At 41.2% G+C, this 24,682-nt stretch overlaps 2 protein-coding genes and 1 long non-coding RNA gene across 4 annotated transcripts; 2 read left to right on the forward strand and 1 right to left on the reverse strand.

The window, feature by feature from the left end:
- LOC6588102 lies at window positions 1–14,624 on the forward strand. Its single transcript, XM_026987121.1, has 3 exons — window positions 1–878; window positions 12,958–13,688; window positions 13,761–14,624. The coding sequence occupies exons 1-3, from the start codon at window positions 71–73 to the stop codon at window positions 14,325–14,327; spliced, it is 2,106 nt and encodes a 701-aa protein (XP_026842922.1). The 5' UTR covers window positions 1–70; the 3' UTR covers window positions 14,328–14,624.
- A 451-nt stretch (window positions 14,625–15,075) lies between these two features.
- Window positions 15,076–16,399, reverse strand: LOC113565370 (mitochondrial pyruvate carrier 1). Its single transcript, XM_026987122.1, has 4 exons — window positions 16,262–16,399; window positions 16,065–16,193; window positions 15,896–15,996; window positions 15,076–15,639 (listed from the first exon to the last, which is right to left on the reverse strand). The coding sequence occupies exons 2-4, from the start codon at window positions 16,124–16,126 to the stop codon at window positions 15,479–15,481; spliced, it is 324 nt and encodes a 107-aa protein (XP_026842923.1). The 5' UTR covers window positions 16,127–16,193; window positions 16,262–16,399; the 3' UTR covers window positions 15,076–15,478.
- Window positions 16,400–17,787: 1,388 nt separating this feature from the next.
- On the forward strand, window positions 17,788–24,387 carry LOC113565369. Of its 2 annotated transcripts, none has more exons than XR_003408555.1 (3): window positions 17,788–17,812; window positions 19,429–19,601; window positions 24,290–24,387. It is a non-coding gene; the product is annotated as an uncharacterized LOC113565369 (long non-coding RNA). The 2 variants fall into 2 exon arrangements; XR_003408556.1 differs by lacking the exon at window positions 17,788–17,812 and adding an exon at window positions 17,978–17,992.
- The last annotated feature ends 295 nt before the right edge of the window (window positions 24,388–24,682 follow it).

Below are 24,682 nucleotides of genomic sequence, written 5' to 3' on the forward strand. Positions count from 1 at the left end.
TGTATTGTCACCGAGACCAACTCTAACAGCAACGAGAGAGAAACCCGAAAATCTCAGAGATATAATATTGATGATCCAGGAGCCAGCACGAGTACAGGCAACAACATACGAGGCGAGGGCACCACCCAGCAACAACCAGGCACCGGAACAGGCAAGCGAGCACGCCCACGCACGGTCCCAGGATCCGCAGATCGTAACAGTAACGATACCCTCTGGCGAGAGAAACTCATCGCCCAACTGCTGCTGCTCTCACAGGAGAACAACGCAAACAGTGCCTACGAAGGCTTCGGTTACGTGCACGTCGATGAGCAGCACAACCATACCGATCGTGATAAATACGAAACCAAACCCAAGAATCATACTGATCAGGGTGCCAACGCAGGCGCAGACGCACGAGACAAGCAACAGCAACAGCAGCAAGAACAGCTGCAACAACAGCAGGAGCAGCGGGACAGAGTGCAGCGCGCCTCGAACTCGCATTATCAGAATACCCTTTTTACCAGGGTCGGTACCAACGCGTCCGCCAGTGAAACGGGCTTTGCCTACGGTGCTCCCTCTAGTAAACTTGAAGAATTCGGCGACGGAAGCCCCTATCGCAACGTATCCAGCGACTGGGACTGCAACATACCAACTAGAACACAGCTCGGCACAGGCGCCAAGAACGCTGCACCACGAGCAGGCGACAGTAGTCGGTACACGGACTATGGAGATGGTGACGCAAACGGTCCCGGTTTCGAGCACGCCCCAGTCACAGACCCTGGCGTCAATGGCTGGTATCCAGCTGACAGGTGCAGACTTGCAGCCGTCCCGCCAGGATATGAGTGGAGCAATGCCTACTGCTACAGTTGAAGAGATAGATGTTCCGGTGTTCATTGATGGTGAGTACTGTGTTTTGTGTGTGTTAAATATGTACCAAGAACTCTCTCATTACTGTTGCGATACGTTGCCAAAAAATCGAAATCGAAAAACTTAACAACAATCAGTTAGAGAAAGAGTCAGATAGCAGGCACGAGCTTTGCCCAGCTCCCCCGCCCAGCCGGGTGGGGGGACAGGTGCTTCTCTGCCAAGGACATCGAGGTACTTTCACCACTTAGATGGCGATGAAGAAGATCACAGTGCAATGACCCATTGAAGAAACGAGCTGATGGCCATGGCCTAGCTCCAGATGGAATACGGCAACGGAGACAGGGCGGGCCAGGTCCCGGCTCGCCTAGTCCGAAGCCTGATCTGTCGGTAAATGGAATTCAATATTCCATATTTTGTATATATCCTATAGATATTCAACCCCCCCCATTTATCGAAGTTTTACAGCATGTCTTTTGTTCGACCTATTTTATCTTTCTGCCAGAAAACTACAGAAAAAAACAGAAAACACCCAAAAGATTTATTTCTTTTTATCCAACTAAAGTGCCATACTTTTTTATATATTTCCTTTACATACTCACAAACTATAAGTCACACTCAAAAACAAAAATTCTTCTCTAGATTTTTAAGGAAAGCATGAAAGATTTTCGAACATACATATTGCCATGTCCGTCTCTGACTTTTAAAGTTTACAGAGATCTGTCTGTCCGTTTTTTTGGCAAACCTTTCAATGAGTTTTGTGGTTATCCTAGTAAAACACTGTATTGGCGATCATTTTTGCTGGCAGAATCGCATCACTTTTTCATATAACAATAATACGAAACCTTCTGGAGAAAAACCTGCCATATTCCATATAATGTCTGTCCTGATATACATACATATGTATATTTTCGATAATATAGTGTAGAAAATTGTCCTACTTTTTCTTACATTTTTAAAAGTATTGTTCGATATAGCATAGCAAAGAATGATTCGATTCCCAAAGATTATGTTTACTAAACGGAAATGTTGTCCCCTTTTTTCTCTTCATTTTTCTTACACGTTACTCTTATCTGCTATTTGACGACACGGGTTGTCTGGGGTGAATCATTTGATTGTTCCATCTATCGAAACGACGCAGTTTTAAATGACTACATTATATATGTATGTACGCAAAATCTATCCATATGTTTATGTACTAGTAATTTTGCTTATTCTAATGAAGAACAAGGGGGGGGAAAAATGCAAAAATATCTTTCCAAATTAATCTGTATGTAAATCTAAATACATAGTTTATTATATTTGGAAGTGATAATTAGGTTTCAGAATAGCGATGTAATTCAATTTAGTAATATTTCGTATTTATTGTACATATGTATATATATATGTAAAAAGCAATGCAGGCGTTACATTACGTAGCACACGTAGCCTATTGAATCATATAGTACAGCTTGTTGTCCGGTATATGTGTCCGAAGTCACCACCTCGATGAGCTGTTTTATTTCCATTGGGTGTCCCCCGGTCTTTTACATATGTATGCATATATTGCAATCGACATTTTTATTGATGTCGGTAACACCTTTTCACTCTTTCCTTGTTCCGGTGATAGCTTCCTTATATAAGAGATACGTAAGTTTGACCATACATGGTCTTGCTCCGCTCTTCTATCTTATCGGGCGGTTTTATAGATTAGAGGTTAAGGTATTTTCGGCAGATTATCTATTTTTGCCACCGACTTTTGTGATGTCACAAGCGATGAAAATCAAGTGCATTGTAGACAGCCAAATGTCCAAATGACCCAAATTTTTGCGAGCACGTTTTTCTAGCCGGCAAATGCCAATATATAGTATAAATACTTATCAGGTTAGTACTCATGCAAGTACATAAACATTTGAGTTCCTTATATGAATGTTAAGCATACAAATTAAACAACTGCGGTAGCGGATTGTGTTTTTAAAAAGTTTTTATTTTACTTCGAACTTCACTGATATAGATTTAAGTAGAGGGTCACAAAGGAATTCCGGGCCAAGGGATTGCGCGATCTTAATATTTAGCTAGACTTTGCGGTGTCGCTGCTGGATCAAGACTGATTTGAACTTTCTGATCTTTGCATCGTTGATCCCTTTCGGGAATCGTTTTTCTATAAACATTTCAATTGATTTCGCCATCCCGAGTATTAGATTTCGTCATCCAAAGAGAGAACTGTAAAAGGCCTAAAGTGCAGGATCTGCAGAAAGCCGGGAGTGAGATTGTTTATGAGAAGCCGGGTGTGGGCAAACATTGGTTTTCCATTTAGGCGAGTGTCAAAGAATGGGATTGCGGCGGGGGCGCTTGAGATTGTACATCTTAGAAATCAATTAGGCGGAGGCCCAAGATTGAAATTGTTTTCGTTTTGGAAAACCAAAGATTGTTTACAACTCGTATAAGAGCTCAATGGAATTGGGTACGTTAACTCCCCCCATTCTTAAATGTTTCGTCCCGATACATTTTGAAGTTCTGATAGAGCTCTAATTTCTTCTGACAGTATTTGAATGTTGCTTTCCACTATTTCTTCTGACGGTATTCTTATTGATTTAATAAGTACAAATTTGGTTAATTTATAGCAGAAGTAAAATAACATTAACAATATCAAAATGATTAAAAATAATGTTGTTAATGGTAAGGCCGTATTACCTAATGTTATAAGGGGATTTAAAATATTAACATTATCAAAAGAAAATTGCTTATCATTTGATTGTATATAATCAACTAATTCAAAATCGCTATATCTATGATGCGATATATATTTTAGAATTTTACCCTTATCATTTATGTGGCTTATATTATTTATTACAATTGTGTTGTTGAATATAAGGAGATACGATCCTAACAAAGTAGTATTGTCTACGATATTTTTGCCTGAAACTAATATGGCACCATCCTGAATGATGTCTATTTCTTTGTTTTTTTTCCCTTTTTTTAGTGCAGTTGGCTTTAAAGCCATTAAGTAAATTGGTGAAACAGGTACTCTTTAAATTTATTTGTGCGTAATTGTTAAAAGTTTCACTTTTAAAATTATTCATTAAATAGTATTTCTCCTTACATTCACAAACTTTTTCACTTATAACTAACATTCCATCATTTTGTGAGATGGCTCTTGCATGGTAAAACTTGCAAATATCTTTAATTTGAGGATATTTTATGTAAATGATTATTAAATCTGCATTTCGAATTATTTTAACCGTTGCAATGTCCAACAGATCAGACAGTTCAACATTATGTTTTTCATGCTTATAAATGTCCTCTATTTCGTTTTTATTTAAAATTTTTGTATTGAAAATGTTTACTTTTAAGAGGGTTATGGTATCAACTAAATTTAGTAGGTCAAAAGTTATTAATTTTAAACGATGCTTTCTCAGTATCGTTTCTTCATTGAAGATGACATTCTTTAATGAATTTGATAGCAATTCAATTTCTTTGAAAAATTTGGAATTTATTACAAATTGTTTATTATTATTTTCAGTTAATTCATTTACTTTATTTTGTATTTTCAAAAAGTCGTCATGATCAGGGCTGCCTGCTATCCATTTCCAAATGGTACCTAATTCATTTATTCCCCTTTCTTTCCGTTTTGGAACTAATTCTGAAATCATTAATTTTAATAGACTTAAGTCCATTGATATTTCCCACTCATCGTCTGAATTAATTGATTTGTTGACATATTTGGATTCTTTATCAATTATCTCTCTATAAAAACTCAAATTAGTAATATGGAAAAGTTCAGCGTATGTTTCATAAGTGTAAACGTCTCTGTCGTCTTTGAGCAATAGATAGTCACTATGCGTATAGTCAATTACTTCCGCAGTCGTCAATATAACAAAAGTCAGTATTAGTATATTCGCATACATTTTCTGGAAAAAATATTTAATATTTGATGTTATCTTTATGTATAATTCTGTTTCTATTGTTGATTATAATTTTATTCGGTCGATTTTCCTTAACTACCTGCTTTTTGTATCGGGATTGAAGTTTATTTCTTTCCCCGAATTTCTTTTCATAGACTACTTCTCCTATTTTATAATCTTTTTCTCTTCTATCTTTGTTATGTATCTTAAGCATTTTGGTCTGAGCTTCCTTAAGTAATATTGGATTATGTTTGTGTTCTATTTTGTTATACAATATGTCATATGGCATTTGATTGGTCGTTGAATGTATCGTCAGGTTATATTTCAGTGCCGCCCTTATTATTATTTCTGAATAATCTGTTAGATTTAGTTCATCCTTGATGCACCGCGCTATTTCTGTTAGTGTGGAATGTACCCTTTCTACCTGACCATTTGAGGTGCTGTGTCTGGGATCAGCATAATAAATAGTTAAGTTACTTCTTTGTATGAATGATCTAAATTGTGCTGAAGTAAAGCTTGGTTCGTTGTCAGTCATTAATGATGTTGCTAACGGAAAGTGTTGTAAAATTTCCATTACCTTATTTTCAATGTTTAATTTACTTTGAATTTCCTTGACCACCAAGTATTTGGAATAAGAATCTATACAAGTTATGAATGTTAGGTTTTGGGCATAGTATATGTCTAAGTGTAATTGATCTCCTTCTTTTGCTGGAATGGGAGCTTCCCCAATTGGAATTTTTACAGGGTGTCTCCGATATTTGTTTTTGTTACAGATCTCACAATTTTTTATATATTCTTTTAATTTTTTGTGCAGGTTTGGCCAATAATACAGCTTAGTTATTTGTTTGTAATTTTCGTCTAGTCCTCTATGGGCTCTGCAATGTGTTTCTTCTATAATTATAGCTTTATCTTCTGAATTTACTACATCTTGGAGGAACTTTCTTGTGAAGAGAAATTTATTTATGAAGTTTTCCTTTAGCTTATTTTGGATAAGGTATAAATCTTCTAAAGTGCAGTGTATTCCTGTGGTTAAGTGAGGCTGAATAAATTCTTTTAAAATGATTAGCAGATTGTCAACCGTATCAAATTCAATAATATGTCGGGTATTTTCATAAACTCTTACTAACTCATGAACTGTGAATCTCCCTTGCGCTAATAGTAGCTGCTGTTTAAATTGGTTTAGAGGCTTGCTAGTCTCTTGAATGACGTTTTCGAAACTACTCTCTGCTGAATGCTGAGTATTTATGTCTGATTCTGATTCTGTCTGGTCGACATCACTATCTGTCATATGATTTATTTTAATCCGAGATAACGCGTCCGCTACTACGTTAGTTGAGCCTGGCTTATAAATGATTTTTGGTGTGAAACTTTCTATGAAGTAATACCAACGTTTCATTTCAACATTTGGATTTTTTTGCGACATTGCAAAGGACAAAGGTTGGTGATCTGTATGTATTTCAATTCCACTCACTCCGTATAAATAATTTCGCAAATTTTTTAATGCCCATACAATAGCTAATAATTCTTTTTTATTAGTAGCATATAATTGCTCGGTTTTACTTAAAGTTTTAGAAATAAATGTTATGGGATTCCCATCTTGCGACAAAACTGCACCTATTGCTATGTCCGATGCATCTGTGGTTAATGTGAATTTTTTATTGTAATCTGGTTGTACTAATTCAATATGTGCTATTAAACTGTCCTTTAAATTATTAAATGCTCCAATTGCTGGTTCATCCAGCTGTATTAATGCTTTCTTGGATGCCCTTCGTGAAACTTTCCCATTTACTCCGCTCAGATATTTTGTTAAAGGTTTGGCAATTGTGGCATAATTTCGGACAAATTTTCTGTAATACCCTGTTAGTCCTAAGAAGCTACGTAGCTCTCTGATATTTTTAGGAATTGGATAGTTTTGTATTGTGGAGATTTTGTCTGGATCTGTTTTAATGATATTTTGGGAAACAATGTATCCCAGAAATTTGGTTTCCAATTGAAAGAATTTAGACTTTTCAAGTGAAATTTTCATGTTAGCGTTTTGCAATATCTGAATTATATGAATTAGATCTTTATAATGTTGTTCTATAGTTTTTGAAAATATTATTATATCGTCCATATAAACGTGACAAGTTTTCCCAACTTGTTCTCTAAGTATATCGTCCATTGCCCTTTGGAAAATTCTGGGAGCGTTCGTCAATCCCATAGGCATTCTTAGAAATTCATATTTGCCGTTATTTATGGAAAAAGATGTTTTTTCAATATCTGATTCCCTCATTAAAATCTGATAGAAACCTGACTCTAAGTCAATGGCCGAGAAATATTTCGCTTTACCTAAATTGGCAAGGATTACTGAAGGATCTTGCATAGGGTATCTATCCGGTATAGTGTTTTCATTAAGTTTCTTAAAGTCTATTACTAATCTATGCTTAGGAGTTCCGTCCTCATTTACTCCCTTCTTTGGTACTACTATTACCGGTGAATTATATGGGCTTTTACTAGGTCTGATTATACCTTCATCTAACATTTTACTTATTTCGTTATTAACGAAATCGTTAACCGAATAAGCGTATGGATACTGCTTGCCATATACCGGTCTATCGTGTTCAGTGTTAATCTCTCCTTTTATATCCGTTCTGAACGGTAACTGTAAATTTATATTGGCATGGTCTTCTTCGATGATAGATACCATTTTCTCTCTGAGATTTTCTAAATTGTCCTCTTTGTAGGTTATTGTGTTATACAATTTCATTTTTTTCAATTCAGAATTTGCATAATTTTGAATGTCGGATATTTCTACGACGGCGCGTTCAGGATTTTTGCATCCCAAACTTTTAAATTGTTTATTGTCGGATAATTCAACGACGGCGTGTTCAGGATTCTTTAATCCCAAACTATTCGAACTTTTAGTGTCGGATAATTCAACGACGGCGTGCTCAGGATATTTTAATCCCAAACTATTAAAACTTTGGATGTCGGATAATTCAACGACGGCGGGCTCAGGATATTTGAATCCCAAACTATTGACGGATAATTCTTCGTCGGCGTGCTCAGGATTTTTTGATCCCAAGCTATATAAACTTCCTTCTACCTTTACTGAATCGCTTTTCATTTCTTTTTCTTCTTCAAAATATTTTTTTATTATATATTCCTTCAACGGAAGGATGGTTTTTCCTTCTATAAAGGTTAATTTGTTTAAAGAAAGGACCTCGTCATATATTAGTTTCTCCTCATTGTCTTTATAACTTAAAGTCCCCTTTCCTGTATCAATAACCGCTCCGATTTTCTTTAATAGGTTAAATCCTATTAGTAAATCTGCCTCCATTCCATCTATTTCATAAAACACTTGCTTTGTGTTGAAAATTGTTATATTATGGAAATATTTAATTATTGAAAACCCATTCACTGTAGCAACTTTCTTATAGATTGGTAATTCATTTTTATTGTCGTAAATTCCTTTTTTTATATAACAGGAAGTTGCTCCCGTATCTATCAAAACTTTTAATTCTCTGTTTATTTTTTTGTCTACTCTTTTTAGGTAGGGCAGACCTACTTCGGGGGCTGATCTAAAAAATGATCCTCCTCAATGTTATTTATCCTCATTGCTTTATTAGCCGGTTGTTCCGACATTTCGTTTAGTTTTCGTTTCTGCGCTGGATTGTCGTTAGACTGATTATTCGGGACTACGTTTGCCCTAAAATGCTGGGCTTGGCTATAATTGTTATTATTTCTCCTAAAATAACCGTTAGTATTCTCCCGATAATTTCTATTGTTATTATTTCCCCTGAATTGATTGCTGTTCTGTCGGTTCCGGATTTGTATAGATTCGTCTACCTCCATTGGTTCTGGGGCCTGATTTTGTTGTCTATTACCCAAGAAATAGGGTTGTCCCCAAGACATGTTATTCCTCTGCAAATCCCTTTTTTGGTCGAATGGTGAACTGTTAGTCCTAGGTTGTCGTTGGTTGAATCTTAAGGTATTAAAATTATTATTCCCTGAATTTCTGGGACCGCTGAATTGGTAGGCAAATTGGGCCCGAATGTTATTAGATTGCAATTCCTGTACCTTTGCTAAGGCATTCGGTAAATCTGGGGGATTCAATGAAAATAGGATTTCAGCAATGCCGCCGTTTAGGCCAGTGACAAAAATGCGTAAGGCATTGTCTCTAATTTTTTTATTTGATTCCTTGGTGATCTCACTGTCCTTTCCGTGAGTCATTATTGTCTTATTTATTAACAAGGTCATTTTCTTGTTAACCTCGTTATAGAAATCTATAATTGAAAGGTTCCCTTGTCGGAGAACGCTTAATTCCTGTTCTATTATGTAAATAGGTCTCTTGTCACTGTAAACAAAGTCAAGCCGTGAAAGTATGGCATCAAAATTTAGAACTGTCCCGTGGTTGGTCAGTGCGTCATGTGCTGGTCCTGTTATTTTGTTTCTCAAAATTGTTAATGCAATATAATATTGCTTACTTCCTTTCTTATATAACTTCACTGCAGTTTCTGCAGCTTCCCTCCATCCTACATATTGGTTTAATCCACCATTAAAAATTGGTAGGGATTCTATTACCTTCAATGTGGTGTCGTCTCTTATTGTCTCGTCTATTGTTTCTGCCTGATAATCCGATACCTGATCGGATTTAGTTTCTATTTGTTGTTTTAAATTTACAATTTGCTCTTGTACTTGTGAAATTTGAAGTGCTTTCAATTGTTTGACCAGATCTGCTGTGAGATCGGTCCTTGCTTGAGAGTTAATCATTTTTAGTTTTTCAAAATCTAAAGTTAGCTGATCCACTTTTAATTTTTCTTATATGTTAGTTTTTATAATCTTATATATCCTAATTGAACTTATATATTTATTAATACAACTCTTGCTCACGAAATATCCGGTAGGGGTCGTCCTTCTTAGTTTGGCAGATCTTCGAACGGGTCTTCCTTCTTAAATTTCTTTGCTCAGCTGGGTCTTCTGGGGGTCTTCCTTCTTTGGCTTCGCTGATCGTTTCACTTTCTTTGTATTTTGGTTTTGTCGGTTTTGTTGGTTTTGTTTTTTTAAAAACTTTGGGTTTCTTTGGTTTTTTTTGTATTTACGAATTGCCTTGATTAGCTTTTTGTTTTATTTGTATTTTGCGTTGTATTTGTATTTGTATTTGTATTTGTATTTGTATTTGTATTTGTATTTGTTTTTGCACACCCTAAGCTCCGGTTTGTTTCCTTTTTATCTCACTTTTTTTTATCTATATCACACAGTCACTCCGCGTTTTTAATTTTGAAGGATTTATTCCATTAATTAATTGTCCTTCGGGTTTCGGCACGACGCAACACTTTTATCATTCGGTGCTTTTTAGACAACGTCGCCCCACGTTGGGCGCCAATTAAACAACTGCGGTAGCGGATTGTGTTTTTAAAAAGTTTTTATTTTACTTCGAACTTCACTGATATAGATTTAAGTAGAGGGTCACAAAGGAATTCCGGGCCAAGGGATTGCGCGATCTTAATATTTAGCTAGACTTTGCGGTGTCGCTGCTGGATCAAGACTGATTTGAACTTTCTGATCTTTGCATCGTTGATCCCTTTCGGGAATCGTTTTTCTATAAACATTTCAATTGATTTCGCCATCCCGAGTATTAGATTTCGTCATCCAAAGAGAGAACTGTAAAAGGCCTAAAGTGCAGGATCTGCAGAAAGCCGGGAGTGAGATTGTTTATGAGAAGCCGGGTGTGGGCAAACATTGGTTTTCCATTTAGGCGAGTGTCAAAGAATGGGATTGCGGCGGGGGCGCTTGAGATTGTACATCTTAGAAATCAATTAGGCGGAGGCCCAAGATTGAAATTGTTTTCGTTTTGGAAAACCAAAGATTGTTTACAACTCGTATAAGAGCTCAATGGAATTGGGTACGTTAACTTACATACATTTTGATTGAAACAATCCGATTTTCGGGGCTCGTTTTAAATTACCCCGCGACCCTTTTCAGGGTCACTTGTTTGTTGTGAAATTCAAAAAGAATGATCTGCAGAAACACTGAGAGAGAAGGAGAACGCGACCACCACCAGATAGTCTTGCGAGAGAGCGCATAAACACATGCGTGGAGAGCGAGATCCAGTAGTGGGAGTAGTGTTCGTGTGCTCCAGTCTCATTCACCCTCTTATTGTCAATACATGCATCCCTCTCTCTGAGCGACAGAGATAGCTATACTTACATATGTATACACATACATGAGATGACCGGCAACAGGTTAGTGTATCACACACATACACAAATTGAATATTTGTCTGCCAAAATGCATTGCGTATACGAGCCGTTGCCGGTTAATGCTAATTAAATGATGTTAATCAACTACATTTCTTTGATTTAGTGAGATTTCTTACACAATTTGATCTTTGAAAATGTGAAAAATTGAATAGTGTTAGGTCAATTAACCGATCGTTTGTCCCATTGTTTTAAGACACTCCCTTTTAAGTATTGCCCTTATCTGGTACAGAACAAGTAGTAACCCTGGGTGGCTCTGGTGAAATTCAAGCGGCAAATGTATTAGTGCATTCCAAAACGGCTAACTTCTTTTTGGACAGCCTATGACTGTCAAGTATCTATGTATGTAATTGGCAGAAGAATAAATCCGAGCAAACACGAACCACACACTTCGGCAGAGAGACGGTCGCCGGTGAACGTCTCACTCTCTCTCTCTTTTTCCGCAACCGTAATACAAGCATGTGTTCGGTCAGAGTGGGACGACAATAGAAATCGTACTTGTTGCGCGACGTCAGCTGTTGGTGTAGGACCGATGGCTTGTATTGGTTAGCGCTCTCTCTCTGACCGGCGACACACAGATACATATGTATGTACCTTTGCACGGGTTTGTTTTGAGGCTCGCATTGATATTGCCACTAGTGGAGACCAGGCTCCATTCGTAAAAAGTCGTTGCAACCGTTAAGTTCGTAAGCGGATAAAACAGCACTCAGCGCGAGATCCACCGGCAATTCGAAATATACTTAGGTGAATATCTATTGGAATTTAATATTGCGACCCATTCGAAATATTTCCCTTGAGATATTTCTTTTCCCTTTTATTTTATGATCTTGGGCAGAACGAAGTCACAGAAGTCAGTCTCAGAAGTTATTAACCGTTTATTCTGTTTCATTTTTTGCTCTACAATTTCTAGATGTTTTTTGCACATATTTTGTTTCTGTAATAATAGTACTCGTAACAATAACTTGGTTTTTCTGCGTTTACGAATTAAGAAAATGTAATTCCCAGTAAAAATCTCCACATCAGTGTAGGGCATTTGCCCGCAGTCAGTCCGATCGCACGGATCGAGACATGATCGATCGTGTTCAATTTCTGTGTGGTTGTTGTGCCGCCTAGTGGTACTCTGCGTCATGAGTACCTTTTCAATGTGTGAGTGCGCTCTCGCTCTCCGTCTGAAAAATGGCTCAGGCGGTATTCTCTCTCTCTCTCTCTACATTTCCCTTCTTTGTAATTGTGAATTGCATTTTTTGTTATTTGCGGGGGGGACAAAGAAATATTTTTTTTTTTTCTGATATGGAGGAAAGAAAACTAAAAACATTTGCAAATTGGACTATAAGTTTTTAATTTAAACATTTCAAGCCGAACAATTTAAATCTTGAAATTTTTAAAAGATTATTCCTTATATTTTCCTTTTCAATTGAATTCGAACAATTTTATAAATGTTTATCCCGATTTGTTCCTGTTTTCCAAACTTCATTTATTCGTTGATTTTAATTTCACAACAAAGTGCAAGAGAGACAAATATTGTGCGACAAGTTTCGCTACTCTTTACTTCTAATAGTTCCAAAAAGAAACTACATCGTTAAGTCTGCTGGCGCCACTTTTATGTATTTGGATGTAATTAAGTGAGCGTGTAGAATGTATGTAGAGAACACAGAGGAGTTTAACCAATTTTAAACAAGAAATGCCACATTTTAACAATATTGCGTAGTAGTATGTTCAATCACACTCAGCGCCACTGAGCCATGTCAGTACCAGCCATGTAGATGTCATGTATTTTCACTTTTTATTATTTATTAATTTAAAATTTTATTGGGATATGAATTTCGAACTAGAGTAAAAAATATTTTTGGATCTTCTTCAGATGATCTGATCCGTTAAATTCCATAATAGGTTCTTAAAAGAAGCTTACACACACTAGCACACATAATGACATTTCATTGAACTGAAGTTTTTGACAAATGATTCTAATAATATTTTGTTTTTTATCGTAGAATACCTGCAAGACATAGAAGCAACGTCCTCGTGTAGCAGCGAAAGCGGAAAGGAGATTTTTACTGAAACGGATATTCTTGACTTTGACTTTGATATAAACTTGATTGCCGAGGATCACATTGAGCTTGAGCCCAAGAAAATGGATCGGTGCAATCTGGTTATGGATGACATCAACAACGACAACCTCGACGACTATAAACTTCAAATGGATGACTACGATTTCCAGCAACTGACTGGAGAGGAGGAGACACTCGACATGGCCCCCATGTGCGGCATCAACTTCAATCAACCCAATAATTTCATAGACCTTAACGACATACTAACCGGATCCCAGGACCCCATGCTCTCAACATTCTCACAGACCTCCACCAACACCAAATGCTTCAGCGAAGAACCGCTGCTGGCCGACGAGAACAGCTACGGCGGCAGCATGTACGTCTGTAGTCAGGAATCGTTGGGCTTCGGCCAGGTGGACGATGTCAAGCCAGCTACCGATCCGGAAGTTGGCGGCAGCAGCGTCTCCGTGGCCATCCGACACACCCTGTCCAACCCTCTGGTTGGACTAAAGCGCACGGCCTCGGCGGCAGTGCTCGCCCCTGCGGGCGAGACACAGGCGCAGAAGCGGAGCAAGCTGATGCTCAAGATCAACAGCCAGTCGCCGCCTGCATTCAGCCAATCAGAAGAAATAAGCACACCCGCCATCATTGAGCAGGTCTTGAATTTTGAGAGGGTAAGTGTTTGCAAAATCCACGTACCCATTCTTAGAATGATTCCTAACCGGCCCGCTCTCTCCCACAAACAGCCCGAGGCCGCCAACACCACCATCATCACATCACATGCCGGAATCATCGAGGATCTGCGGAGCGCCGAGGAGGAAACCACCACCGATTTCTCAGCTCCGAACACACCGCACAGCTACTACTCGGCGTGCTCCTCCAGCGTAGCCCCAACCTGCCAGTCAGGGTTCGGCGGCTTCCTCACTGCTCCAGCCTCCCCCGCCTACTCAGTCGCCAGTACCTCCCAGTTCAGTGCCACCACCTCGACGAACGGCAACGCCCCCAAGCGAAAGCGCGGCCGTCCCGCCAAAGAGCACGCGGACGGACCAGACCCGGAGGTGATGTCCCGCATGGACGACGAGAAGCGCAAGGCATACATAGACCGCATCAAGAACAACGAGGCCAGCCGCGTATCGCGCCGGAAGACGAAGAGTCGCGATGAGCTCGAGAAGCAGTTGGAGGAGGAGCTGGTGGCCGAGAACGAAAGCCTGTTGACCCAGTCACAGCGGGTGGACCACAAGGAGACCCTGTTCAAGAACTACCTGATGGTCCGCCAGCGGAACAACAGCACCTTTGTCAAAAAGGAGCACTAGCAGCCAGGCCAGCCTTAAATTCTCGTAGCCATAAATACATAGAACTGTCGTTACCTACTGATATCGCATATTGCGGTGAATCGCCTTAAGTCGAGAGAGATCCCCTGTCATCCATTGTCTAGTTAAGTTGTTGTTGTAGTTGAGAAGAGAAAGTCCAATATCCATTACACATCCCCGCCCGAAGCTGGGGAGAACATCATGTGTCATGACATTGAACTGATGTAAAACCTAAACCATAATTACCAACATATTATGAATAGAGGCGCCACAGAGCGCGAGGTGTGATTATTTTTAAAACGTACTTTTTATTATGTTTGCAAGAACTTTAAAATTCTACCACCATGTTTTTTGTATCCACGTATAATGTTTTGATCCTAAGTGTAATCTCAAAAACACAAAATCACACAAAAAAAAAATACCTCTTTATGGGTAGAGATTACAAAATGTATTGTTTTAACCTCATTGATGAACAAAAAATGTTAAAAAACACAACAAAAAAATATATATGTCATATTGTTAAGAACAATTCACTTATATTATATACAATATATATACGTAATCGTTTGAATAAAGTGCATGTTAGAAAGAGCATGACAAAATCAAAAAAAAAAAATATATATATATATGTTTTTGATTGTATTTTCAATTGATTTTATTCAATTTTAAACCATACTACATGAAGGCCAATCGTATAAAAATTATATTCCTTAATTCCACTAAATTTGACTACTTTGCACCGTATTGAAAATTTGAACAACCGCCGAACGTATGGTATTGGTGTAGCCAACAATTTACAAACAAAAAATGTGCTCATTTGCATTAGACTAATCTGGAATTGGAATCGGTATTGTGCGGGGTGCGGCTGCGTCGCGCGATGAGCTCTCCAAAGCGCCATTAAACGAATACAGTCAAAGGTCAACCGCAGTGGCATGACAACTTCAGTTTGTCCAGTGATGAGATTCAGCCAGCTGTGTGGTGTTGAACGCGGCAATTACTGCACCACTGGTGCCTGATGGGCAGTACAATTTGCATGTGCGTTGCGTGTCGCCAGTAAATTGTTGTAGCTGCTGTTGGGTAAATATTTGAAGAGGCATCGCGCGTTTGTGATTCGGGGCTTGTGGAGGGTCAGGCTGGTGGAGGGAGAGCATCGCTTACTCCGACTGATCCTTTTCGCCATAGTTATAGTGGAGGAAGCGCAGGCCCTGCACAGACTGGGCCGTGGCATTGGTGGCATGGCAGGCGAACAGAAGCCAATTCCGGGGCTGCACCTTGTAGGCGAAGCGCATGAAGATACACGAGTAGAGCGTCAGAGCTGGAAGGGAAACGTTTTGTGATCAGTAATGTAATCTAGTATGTGGGATTCAATTAACGCCAGCCTTATCAGGCAGCCCCTTCGAAAGACTCGACGCGTTTTTCGCTTATCAGAGAGCCAGACCAGTAGTGATTTGCACATAGCCCTATCATATAAAATAGTACTCGTTCTGATTAGGAAATCTGCGACGGAAACTTTCGATGCTGAACACGCGTGTAGCGTCAAAACTGGTTTGCTGATCAAATCCACATCTTACCGAGTGTCATTTTGCCCGATATGAACTTGGGGCTCTTTTGTGTATCGGCGAGTGCGGCCAGCGGAATGCCCCAATTGGCCACGGGTCCCCAGAAGTGGGTGCTATTGATGAGCAAAGATAGCAGCAATCAATTACGAATTCTAGAACCCAAGGGGACCTTCAAACGCACCTCATAAAGTAGTCCCTCCATTCCTTGCTGGCCGTTGTGGCCATTCCGCGTCTGATGGACATGATGCTTTTACTCGGGTACGGGATAATCCAAATACAGCCGAATAAGTTGATTAGATGGTTGGTTCAACTGGATGGTAAAATACCGATTAGATTGTCTCTCGCCTGGAAACTATAAAATGTTCCTCAGGGTCTTACAGGTTGTTGATGTTCTCGTTCTCGCTGGCAGGCCTTGATCCAAAAGACCAGAAATTTTGCTCTATGGGTGGCGGGCAGAGTTTTCCGGATAACTAAAATTTTAATGTTTCGATGTCTAAAATTCGGTTTGTTGATGTGTTCAGGCCCAGACACTATTTAAAAGTTATATAAATTTTCGAAACGAAAAAACAACAAACCACAACAACACAAATTTCAGAGCAGATGTGTCAAACAGTGTGACCGCGGACCTATCGATACCCTCAGACGACCCTCAGAAATATACCGAAACATACCGCCTCACTTTTAAAATATACCGTAAATATACTGACGAATTCAAGTTCTATTTTACATATTCCTCGTTTTTGATATTCCGTCGAATATTACTAGCTATATAGAATATTTAGCCATGCCGTCATAATTTTATACGATTGATGAATCAATTTTCTAATTAACTGAAGTATTCTTAATACTCGCTTTTATTTCATTTTGCGTGAAAAGAGGTTTTAGCGAAATAAGTCAAACAAAAAACAAATAGGGAAAGACTATAGTCGTTCCTATTGTTCAATTTTGATATTCCGTCGAATATTATTAGCTAGATAAAACAATTTGCCATGCCCACATAATTTTATACGATTCATGAAACAATTTTTACTTAACTGGCGTATTCTTAATACTAAGTTTTATTGGATCTTGTCTAAAAAAAGGTTTTAGCGAAATAGTTCAAAATAAAAAAAACGAAAGAGGATAGTCGTTCATTTTCCCCATTTTATTGATACCGTTGAATAATTATGGCTAACTAAACCCCTTAGTTCTGCCCACATTATTTTAGGTCGTTGATGAATACATTTTCTACAAGATTGGCTAGTTTTTTGTCCTTGCTTTTATTGTATTTTGGCTAAAACAAGTTTTAGACTAAATAGTTCAACAAAAAAAAACAGTCGAAATGTTGCTGGTGTTTGAAGACATGATGCGTGTATAGACCTTTGTATATCTTCCATCTTCCATCAAATATAACTAGCTATATACATATATTTTTGCAGCAGTCAGCTACTATAGTTTCACAGCAGCCAGACTGATAAGTTTCACAGCATCCATATTTTTGTTTTATAGCAGCCAAGATTAAGTCACAGCATCCCTTTATATCTAGCAGCTAGTCATAATTTCTGGGTAGTTACCGTATAGTTTCATAGCAGCCAGCAACGGCTACCGGTTATTAATAATAATTCAAATATCGGTTTTGGTAATAGAGAGTTTAAATCGGTTTATTTCGGTTAACGGTTCCCGTTCCGGTTCCGGTTCCTGTTTCGGTATGATTCGCAGCTTCAAGTGTTTAATCCACCACGCGCTTCCGCTCTTTCGCTCTTTACGGCCATCAAAAGAGATTTGGGGCGGCGCGAGCTGGTGCGCCGTGCGACACACATTCTGCGCCGCCGAGTCCTTGGGTCCCCGAAGCATTCGCAGCAGAAGCGGATTCGCATTCGGAACTCTGTTTCAGAGTGAATTTGCAACTCGAGAGTGACGGCACGACGGCGGCTAACGGAACAAGGCTCGGTAAATAGTCCAGGCGAAACACACAGAGGCGGCGGCATCCACAACAGTGGCAGTGGCAGTGGCAGTGTCAGCAGCACCAACACAGGCAAGAGGATAGGCAAAGCAGAGCAGCGTGGAAGTGGAAATGGGAATGGTCATGCCTGCCGCTGTCGCTGTCGCCGTCGCTGCTTCTCCTACCATGTAATCCCCACTAGTGTCTGTGTATGTTGTGTGTGTGTGTGGTCAGTGTGTGTCATATTCCCAGTGCGGTAGACCAGACTATGACGAAAAGACTACGGCGGAAAATCGGAAAATTGGAATCGTGTGTGCATTTGGAAAACCAAACCGTCTGCGTGTGCTTCTTTTGTTACTGATGGTGCTGTCGGTCCATATTCGTTAAGCCAGCGTCATCAGTGGCAACAGCCGCACCGCAACCCAACCCCCAGAAGAACGAGTATGGTATGGCATGCCCTGCCGCTGCCGCCGCCATACAGCCCTCAGCAGAAAAATCAATCCCCCGGTCGCACAGCGCAGACAGCGCCACACCAGACGTGGGAGTGTTTTTTTTTTATTTTGTCTTTCGCAAGAAGAAAAACGAAAAACCGTCAACCTCCAAGCCGAATAGAAATTTTACTTTTTACGCCATTGCAGACACAGTATTTGTTTCGAAATATTCCACAGACAAAACCTTTAGCCAGCCCCCGACACAACACACGAGAAAGACTGACAGGCAGAAAATGTTAAGAGAAAATCAAATGGCCGCTCCCAAAAAATCCCGAATTTATCCACAACAACCAGAGCAGGGCAGAGCAGGGCAGAGCATGGCCACGGGGCAATGGGAACGGGGGGAACAGGAAACGAGGGGGAGAGCAACCACAACAACAGACAAAGAAATTAAAAGAAAGAGTAGTAGCATTGAGAAGAATCGAAATCGGCACATAAAGATGCTTTAAAAAGCATTGGGTTTATGATATTAAATATATATTATATGAGCAGAGTTGGTGGGCGTGTCGGTAGTGGTAGTGGCCCGACCTACTTTGGCTTAGGTCTGAAGGTCTTTGTCATTAGTTGGGCTCTGTAAGAACTCTGGGCTAATTATTAGAAGACGACGGCACCCCCGGCTGTGCCCAGCTCTGGGGTAGAATTTTCACCAAATGTCTCAATTGAATAAGTGCGAAATTCGAGTAGAGCAGAGCTCCACACATGGATGGGGATAGTTAGTCCGAATGGGTGAGTGGGTGAATGGGTGTCCATTGTGCCGAGCCTAGTTAAAGTGTCCGAATCTTAATCTGTTTACTTGTCGGCTGTTGATTCAATCAACACGAACACACAGATGCACTCTCTCAATGCAAATTGGGTTTATTGTTCGGTCAATTGGATAAGATTTGCTTAGGTGATTGGCTCGGAAGATTATGAGCTCGAAAGATGATGTATGTGCTGTGCTGGCTTGGACGTTGACGCTGACGTTGAGGATGAGGTGATTTGGCACTTGTCAGATCTAGTTTCAGTTGCTAAACAGCAACCAGTGCGTGAGGACGACCCGTGTTCAAGCCCATAGACGATTACCCGAAAACAGACTCTGTTGAGCAGTGCTAATCCTTTCATCTATCCCTCTCTTTCTCTCCGAACACAAAAAGGATTTTCCGTGAAAGTGACTCGAGTGCGAAATGATATTTTAAGAAACAAAGCGAATCAGGCCAGAGCCAAAGTGCAAACAAAACGAAAAGTGTTCAGCAGCAAACATCGCACCCACAAAAGGATCGGGGCCCAAGGAGCCACAGACTGCACTCCAATGCAGTCCCCACTGTAGGTGCGTATAAGTCAGACAACAATTAACCAAAAACCAAACACAGCACCCAACTAGGGGGAAGGCTAAATGCTAGGACTAGGACTAGGACTAGGACTAGGACTATGGCATATCACAGGTTTTTTTTGCCAAAAGGGCGTGTGTTTTATCCTCTCTCTGAAAGTCTTTGCGAGTGTGCGAGTGTGCGAGTGTGCTAACGTGTGTGTGTGTATGTGTGGATGAGTGGGTGAGTGGCGCTGCTTCCTCTCTGGTTACTCTTTTTGTTGGCATTTTTCATTGATGTTGATGGTTTCGTATATCAACTTGGTGCTTCTTTCTCCTTTCTCCTTTCTCCACTCTCCACTCTCCAGTCGGTCGGTGTGTAATAAAATTGATGATAAAATAAAAATGGATAATGGGCGATTTTTGGCAGCCGCTCTTCGTCTCGGCCAAGAGTCTGGCAAAAGTTGTTTACCGTCTCTCATTTTTGTGGTAATTCACCAACACCACAATTCACACACACACACACACCAACACACACAAACGGCGACCACGAGCAGTGGTTGCTTTCTCTTTTGTCTCTTTCAACGCGGTTCGGTCTCTCTTCGGCCTTCCTTCTCTCTTATTGTTGGGGGAGGACTGTGTGGTGTCTGTGTGTGTGGGTGGGTGGTTGGGTGGTGAGGTGCTTCATGCATCCTGCCTCTGATAACAAAGCTGCACGGCCGTTAAATGTTGCCGCTGATGGTGCGAGTCCTGACTTGCCTAAAAATTGCAGCATTTTAATCAGGATAATGCGGGAGACAGATACGAAATACAAACAGGAAGCACACGAACACAAACACACACAACACAGGGGGATGGCTTTGCCCCGCCCCTAGCACAGGGCGACATTAAGGGAGTACACGTTCTGGCTTCTTCGGAACTGGCTTTCGTCTGGTTCTGGACTGGCTTTGGTCTTGGTCTTGGCATAATTTGCCTGTCGTATCGTATTTAGCCGGGTTAATTACCGAATATCGTGTTGATAGCTTAAGCGTTTCATGAGGCGCCATAATGTGGCAGCGCCAAAGGAGCGCCAGCGGTGTGTCCTTGAGGCACTTTTTAAAATGTTTCCATTGTTGTGCGGTCTCCGGCAATGGTCTCCTAGCCACATTGAGACCTCCTGCAATGGCCAAAGCAATGGCTGCGATAAGGTTAAATATTTAATAGGGTTTCCAGCTCCTCCTGCTTTCTCTCTCTCTCTCTCTCTCTGTGTCTCTAGCGACAACTGTCTTTCTCTCTGTCTATCTGTCTGTCAGTCAGCCGAGAGTTTCTGTCTGTTTGTCTCTGTCAATGCTGCGACAACACTTGGCTTTGGGAAAAGTTTTGACTCTTCCTTCCCATTGTTTTTGTCCCCCTTGACTATTGTTTTTTGTCCCTGGGTATGGCAGCATTTTAGAAATAAATTAAAATTTCATTTAAGTGCCTTTCAGCTAAAAACTTTCTTAATTACAAATGTGCTGGGGCACATTCCGTCCCCGAGGCTGATGCTGAGGCTTTGGGTCTCCTGTTCTATCAATCGATGGGTGTCAAATGTGCTTTTGCATCGACAGTTCAGGGTTAATTTTGTGCCCAATCACGTTTTACTCCTTCGAAGGGTGTTCCAAGGTGTTTTTTTTGTCTTGGAGATAAACCAAACAGAAGTATTCAGAAAACATTTTTCCTAAAACCGCACTCTTTACAAATTGCCTGAAAATGGCACAGACCCACATGGAGTCTCGTGCTTATATGTATGTATAGACAAAAGGCCACGCTGACATCTCTTAGTCATGAGCAGGAGCCTGCTGCCAACAATGGTGGGGCCCAAGATGCGGCATTTATATTCGAGGTCCTCCACTCGCTCACAGTGGCATGCAAAAATAATCATGCAACAACAGAGAGACACACAAATATAGATGTACTCGTACTCGCAGCAAGAAAGAACTTTTTGGAGCGCTCTTGCCGTGCACTTAGAGGAAAACGACGGCACCACAGCACGACAGGAGCAGCATCCACAGTTGGGGCAGGGACAGGGGCTACTGCCACAGCATCAACAATGGGGACAACGCTGGCCACGCCCCACACATGCCCGCTTGTCTGGTTGCCACTGGCGATTCAGCATCCATTCACTCATCCATTCATGCGCTCCACTCTGCTTGTGCAGCACTGGACGAGGACGACAACGACAACGACAACGTTGCCGGATATGGGAGTGGGTGTGGGTGTGGGTGTGGGAGTGGGAATGGGAATGGGGTGAAGGACTGGGGGGAAGGACTTGCATATTTGCCACATCGTTGTTGCTGCCCAACGTTATTGTTGTTGGGGGAACACACTTAAGTGGTCGTTCAGAGTGCGCCAAGTTCTGTTTATGAATAAGAAATAGTTTATTTGCAAAACGTTTACCCAGGCTCTATACACACCTCCCCTGCAGCGCCCATCGGGCGGTCAATTAGAGGAGCTCCGGAGGAGCGGGTTAAAACCCCGTTTTCTGGCTAATGAAATGATGCATGGGAAGTACGTTAAGGGGCATTTTCATAATTGAAAAAGTTTTCAATCCGAATATGGGGCACACACCCGGAAGCGGTGACATCCAAGCGTGGGGGTCGTCTCTCTGTGTGTCCTGGCAATTTCAATTCGCAACCTCAGGCTGCAGTAAGCGCACCCGTGAGTGCCATAAGCATGCGTCCAAAGATAATTGTTACGTCATTAAGTGACTGCCAGTAAAAGGCATGGGCAAACGAAATAAATAAATAAAAGACAATCACACAAGCGCACCCACACACACACACGCGGAACAGTCGCACTCACGCACACACACAAAACGCACAGATCCGCAAATGCTGAAGGAGGCTGAAATAATCGGTGCCTACTTTTGTGCGCATCTCACAATTAAATACATTGGCAGCGACATATGCGGCAAAGCGTAAACAAGCCCCCCGAATGGGGAATGGGAATGGTACATGGGACATGGGGAAAGCAAGAAAGGAAGAAAGGAAGAAAGGGAAAGGCAAAGGCAAAGGGAAAACCCAGGGAAAACCGAAGCAAAAACAAAGCAACGTTTTTCCTTTTGCCTTTTGCCATTGCCTCTGTCGCTGTCGCTGTCTGAGGCAAAATCAAAAGGGCGACGGCAGCAGAGGATGGCTGAATGGTGGATGGCTCTCTGCGTGTCTATCCATGTGACTCTTATTCGTTGGTGTAAGCTGGGCAGCGCAGGCGTGCTCTCTCTCACCCACACACACAGACACACACAGGCACACACAAAAAAAGGCACAGAGAGACACAAAGGATGGTTCTCTGTGGATGGGCAATGTCAATGTAACTGTTATCCAGCTGCCGCTCCAGTGGGTTTGTTTCCTTTCCCCTCTGCTGCAGAGCCCGACCCGATCCGATCCGACCTGACCCTCTATGCGATGGTGCTCGTGTGTTTATGCTCTGATTTGACTGCCACTGATAAGGAGGCACTACGCGCTTCTGCCAGCGGAGGGGGGTGAAGCGGGGGAGTGGAGCACTAGGGGAAGGTTGCTCTTTGCATTACAATTCGATCTGCCTTAGACACATTGTGCGTTGGTATAGTTGTAACTTTTTGCTGCCTTTAGGCGCGCGAAAGTTTACAATTGACTTTTAACGATATCACACACAGGCACACACACACACGGACACACAACACTCACTCGCACTCGCACTCACACAGAGAGGGAGAGCGAAAGAGAAACACTCTAACAGGACTAAACTTATGTGCGAATTTATGTGTTATCATTTATTGTGTGTCCTTTTGTGTGTGAAAACGTGCGCTTGGCAGACAGATATAGCCCTGCCACGCCCCAAAGTCAGCGGCAACGCACCGACACCGACATCGCACTCCACCGCCCACCGCCTGTCTGCTAGCGCCATTTTGTGATAATATGCTGCGCCTTTTGTTTTCACAGCAATAAAAATTGGTTGTAATTTAGTTGCCGCCTGCCTATTGTCTATCCCCTATCGCCCCCCCCCACTCACACTCGATGTGTCTCTGTGTGTGTGTGTATGCTTTGTTGTGATTGATACGGAGCTTGTGGCAGAGAGGCTTTGTTTGTTTGCCTTTTGGGTTCGTTTCGTTTCGTTTTCGTTTCCTCTCTAGATTTCCAATTAACTTTCGTTGATGCGTGTTTTATTTTAATGCCATTTGCGGCTGAACTATTTGTGTGGCATACTTTGCGGCTGCTCTGGAAATTTGCATAGTCATGGCCAATTATGGGCCCGGGAATACATCCTTTAATAATATCTATGCTCAGACATGTACTACGTGAGTCGCATAATGTTCTATAGGGGATTACTGCATCGCATCGCCGGCTGCAGTGCGTGCTGGGCAAATGAAATGTAGAAAACACATATTATAGCCACTCGGAAGCTTCTGTTGAAGGAGTGGCACTTTACCTACATTTCTCTGTAATCTTTTACACACGAATAAGTAATTTAAATCCTCTAGAAATAGCCAAAGTGCCACTTCCTGAAGGGAAAACAGTTTCTTGTTTCACCAACTAGATTCCCTTTCATAAAAGAGCCTTAAAATAATCTCGGAACTGTTTCCTTAACCCATTTACATATAGACCCTGATGATTTAGCGCAGTATCTGCATCAGAAGGCAGAGCATCTGGCTCCTGCCTCCTGCAATGACAATCTTTCACTTTTCTCATTTTCTCTTTCCATTTCCATTGCAGCCCAGAGCAAAGAATTTCCTTTCTTCGCCCAAACTGAAGCAATTAACTGAAAATGTAGCAGTGGCAAGAACATGGCCCAACTGGAACACCAAATGCCATGCGATTGCAACTAGCATAAATGTGAGTATATTGTAGAGTGAAATGAAGGGGCCAAGGGGGGAGTGGAGTGTCGCTGCTAATTGCCTGCGAGTCTCAGGCTGCTGCTGAATGCGAAGCCAGAGCTAGAGCCTGAGCCTGAGCCTGAGTCGGTGCTTTTGTGAGTGCCGGAGCATTTCATTTGCTTTCAATTTGGCTGCTGCCATCTAATTGCTCGGCACTAATTTGGCGTCTCGCATTTCATTCGCCTTGTCGGGGTAGCCCATTATTAAAATTTCTCCTTGGCACCAGACCCAC

This window comes from Drosophila persimilis, unplaced genomic scaffold (genome assembly GCF_003286085.1).
Source record: "Drosophila persimilis strain 14011-0111.01,24,50 unplaced genomic scaffold, DperRS2 tig00000086-arrow-arrow-pilon, whole genome shotgun sequence".
NCBI lineage: Eukaryota > Metazoa > Arthropoda > Insecta > Diptera > Drosophilidae > Drosophila > Drosophila persimilis.

Coding starts and splice junctions, on each gene's coding strand:
- LOC6588102 (XM_026987121.1), top strand. CDS start 71: ATGATCCAGGAGCCAGCACGAGTACAGGCAACAACATACGAGGCGAGG. Junction 879..12,957: donor TGTTCCGGTGTTCATTGATG/GTGAGTACTGTG, acceptor TTTTTATCGTAG/AATACCTGCAAGACATAGAA. Junction 13,689..13,760: donor AGGTCTTGAATTTTGAGAGG/GTAAGTGTTTGC, acceptor TCCCACAAACAG/CCCGAGGCCGCCAACACCAC.
- LOC113565370 (XM_026987122.1), bottom strand. CDS start 16,126: ATGTCCATCAGACGCGGAATGGCCACAACGGCCAGCAAGGAATGGAGG. Junction 15,997..16,064: donor TGGAGGGACTACTTTATGAG/GTGCGTTTGAAG, acceptor GCTCATCAATAG/CACCCACTTCTGGGGACCCG. Junction 15,640..15,895: donor ATCGGGCAAAATGACACTCG/GTAAGATGTGGA, acceptor TTTCCCTTCCAG/CTCTGACGCTCTACTCGTGT.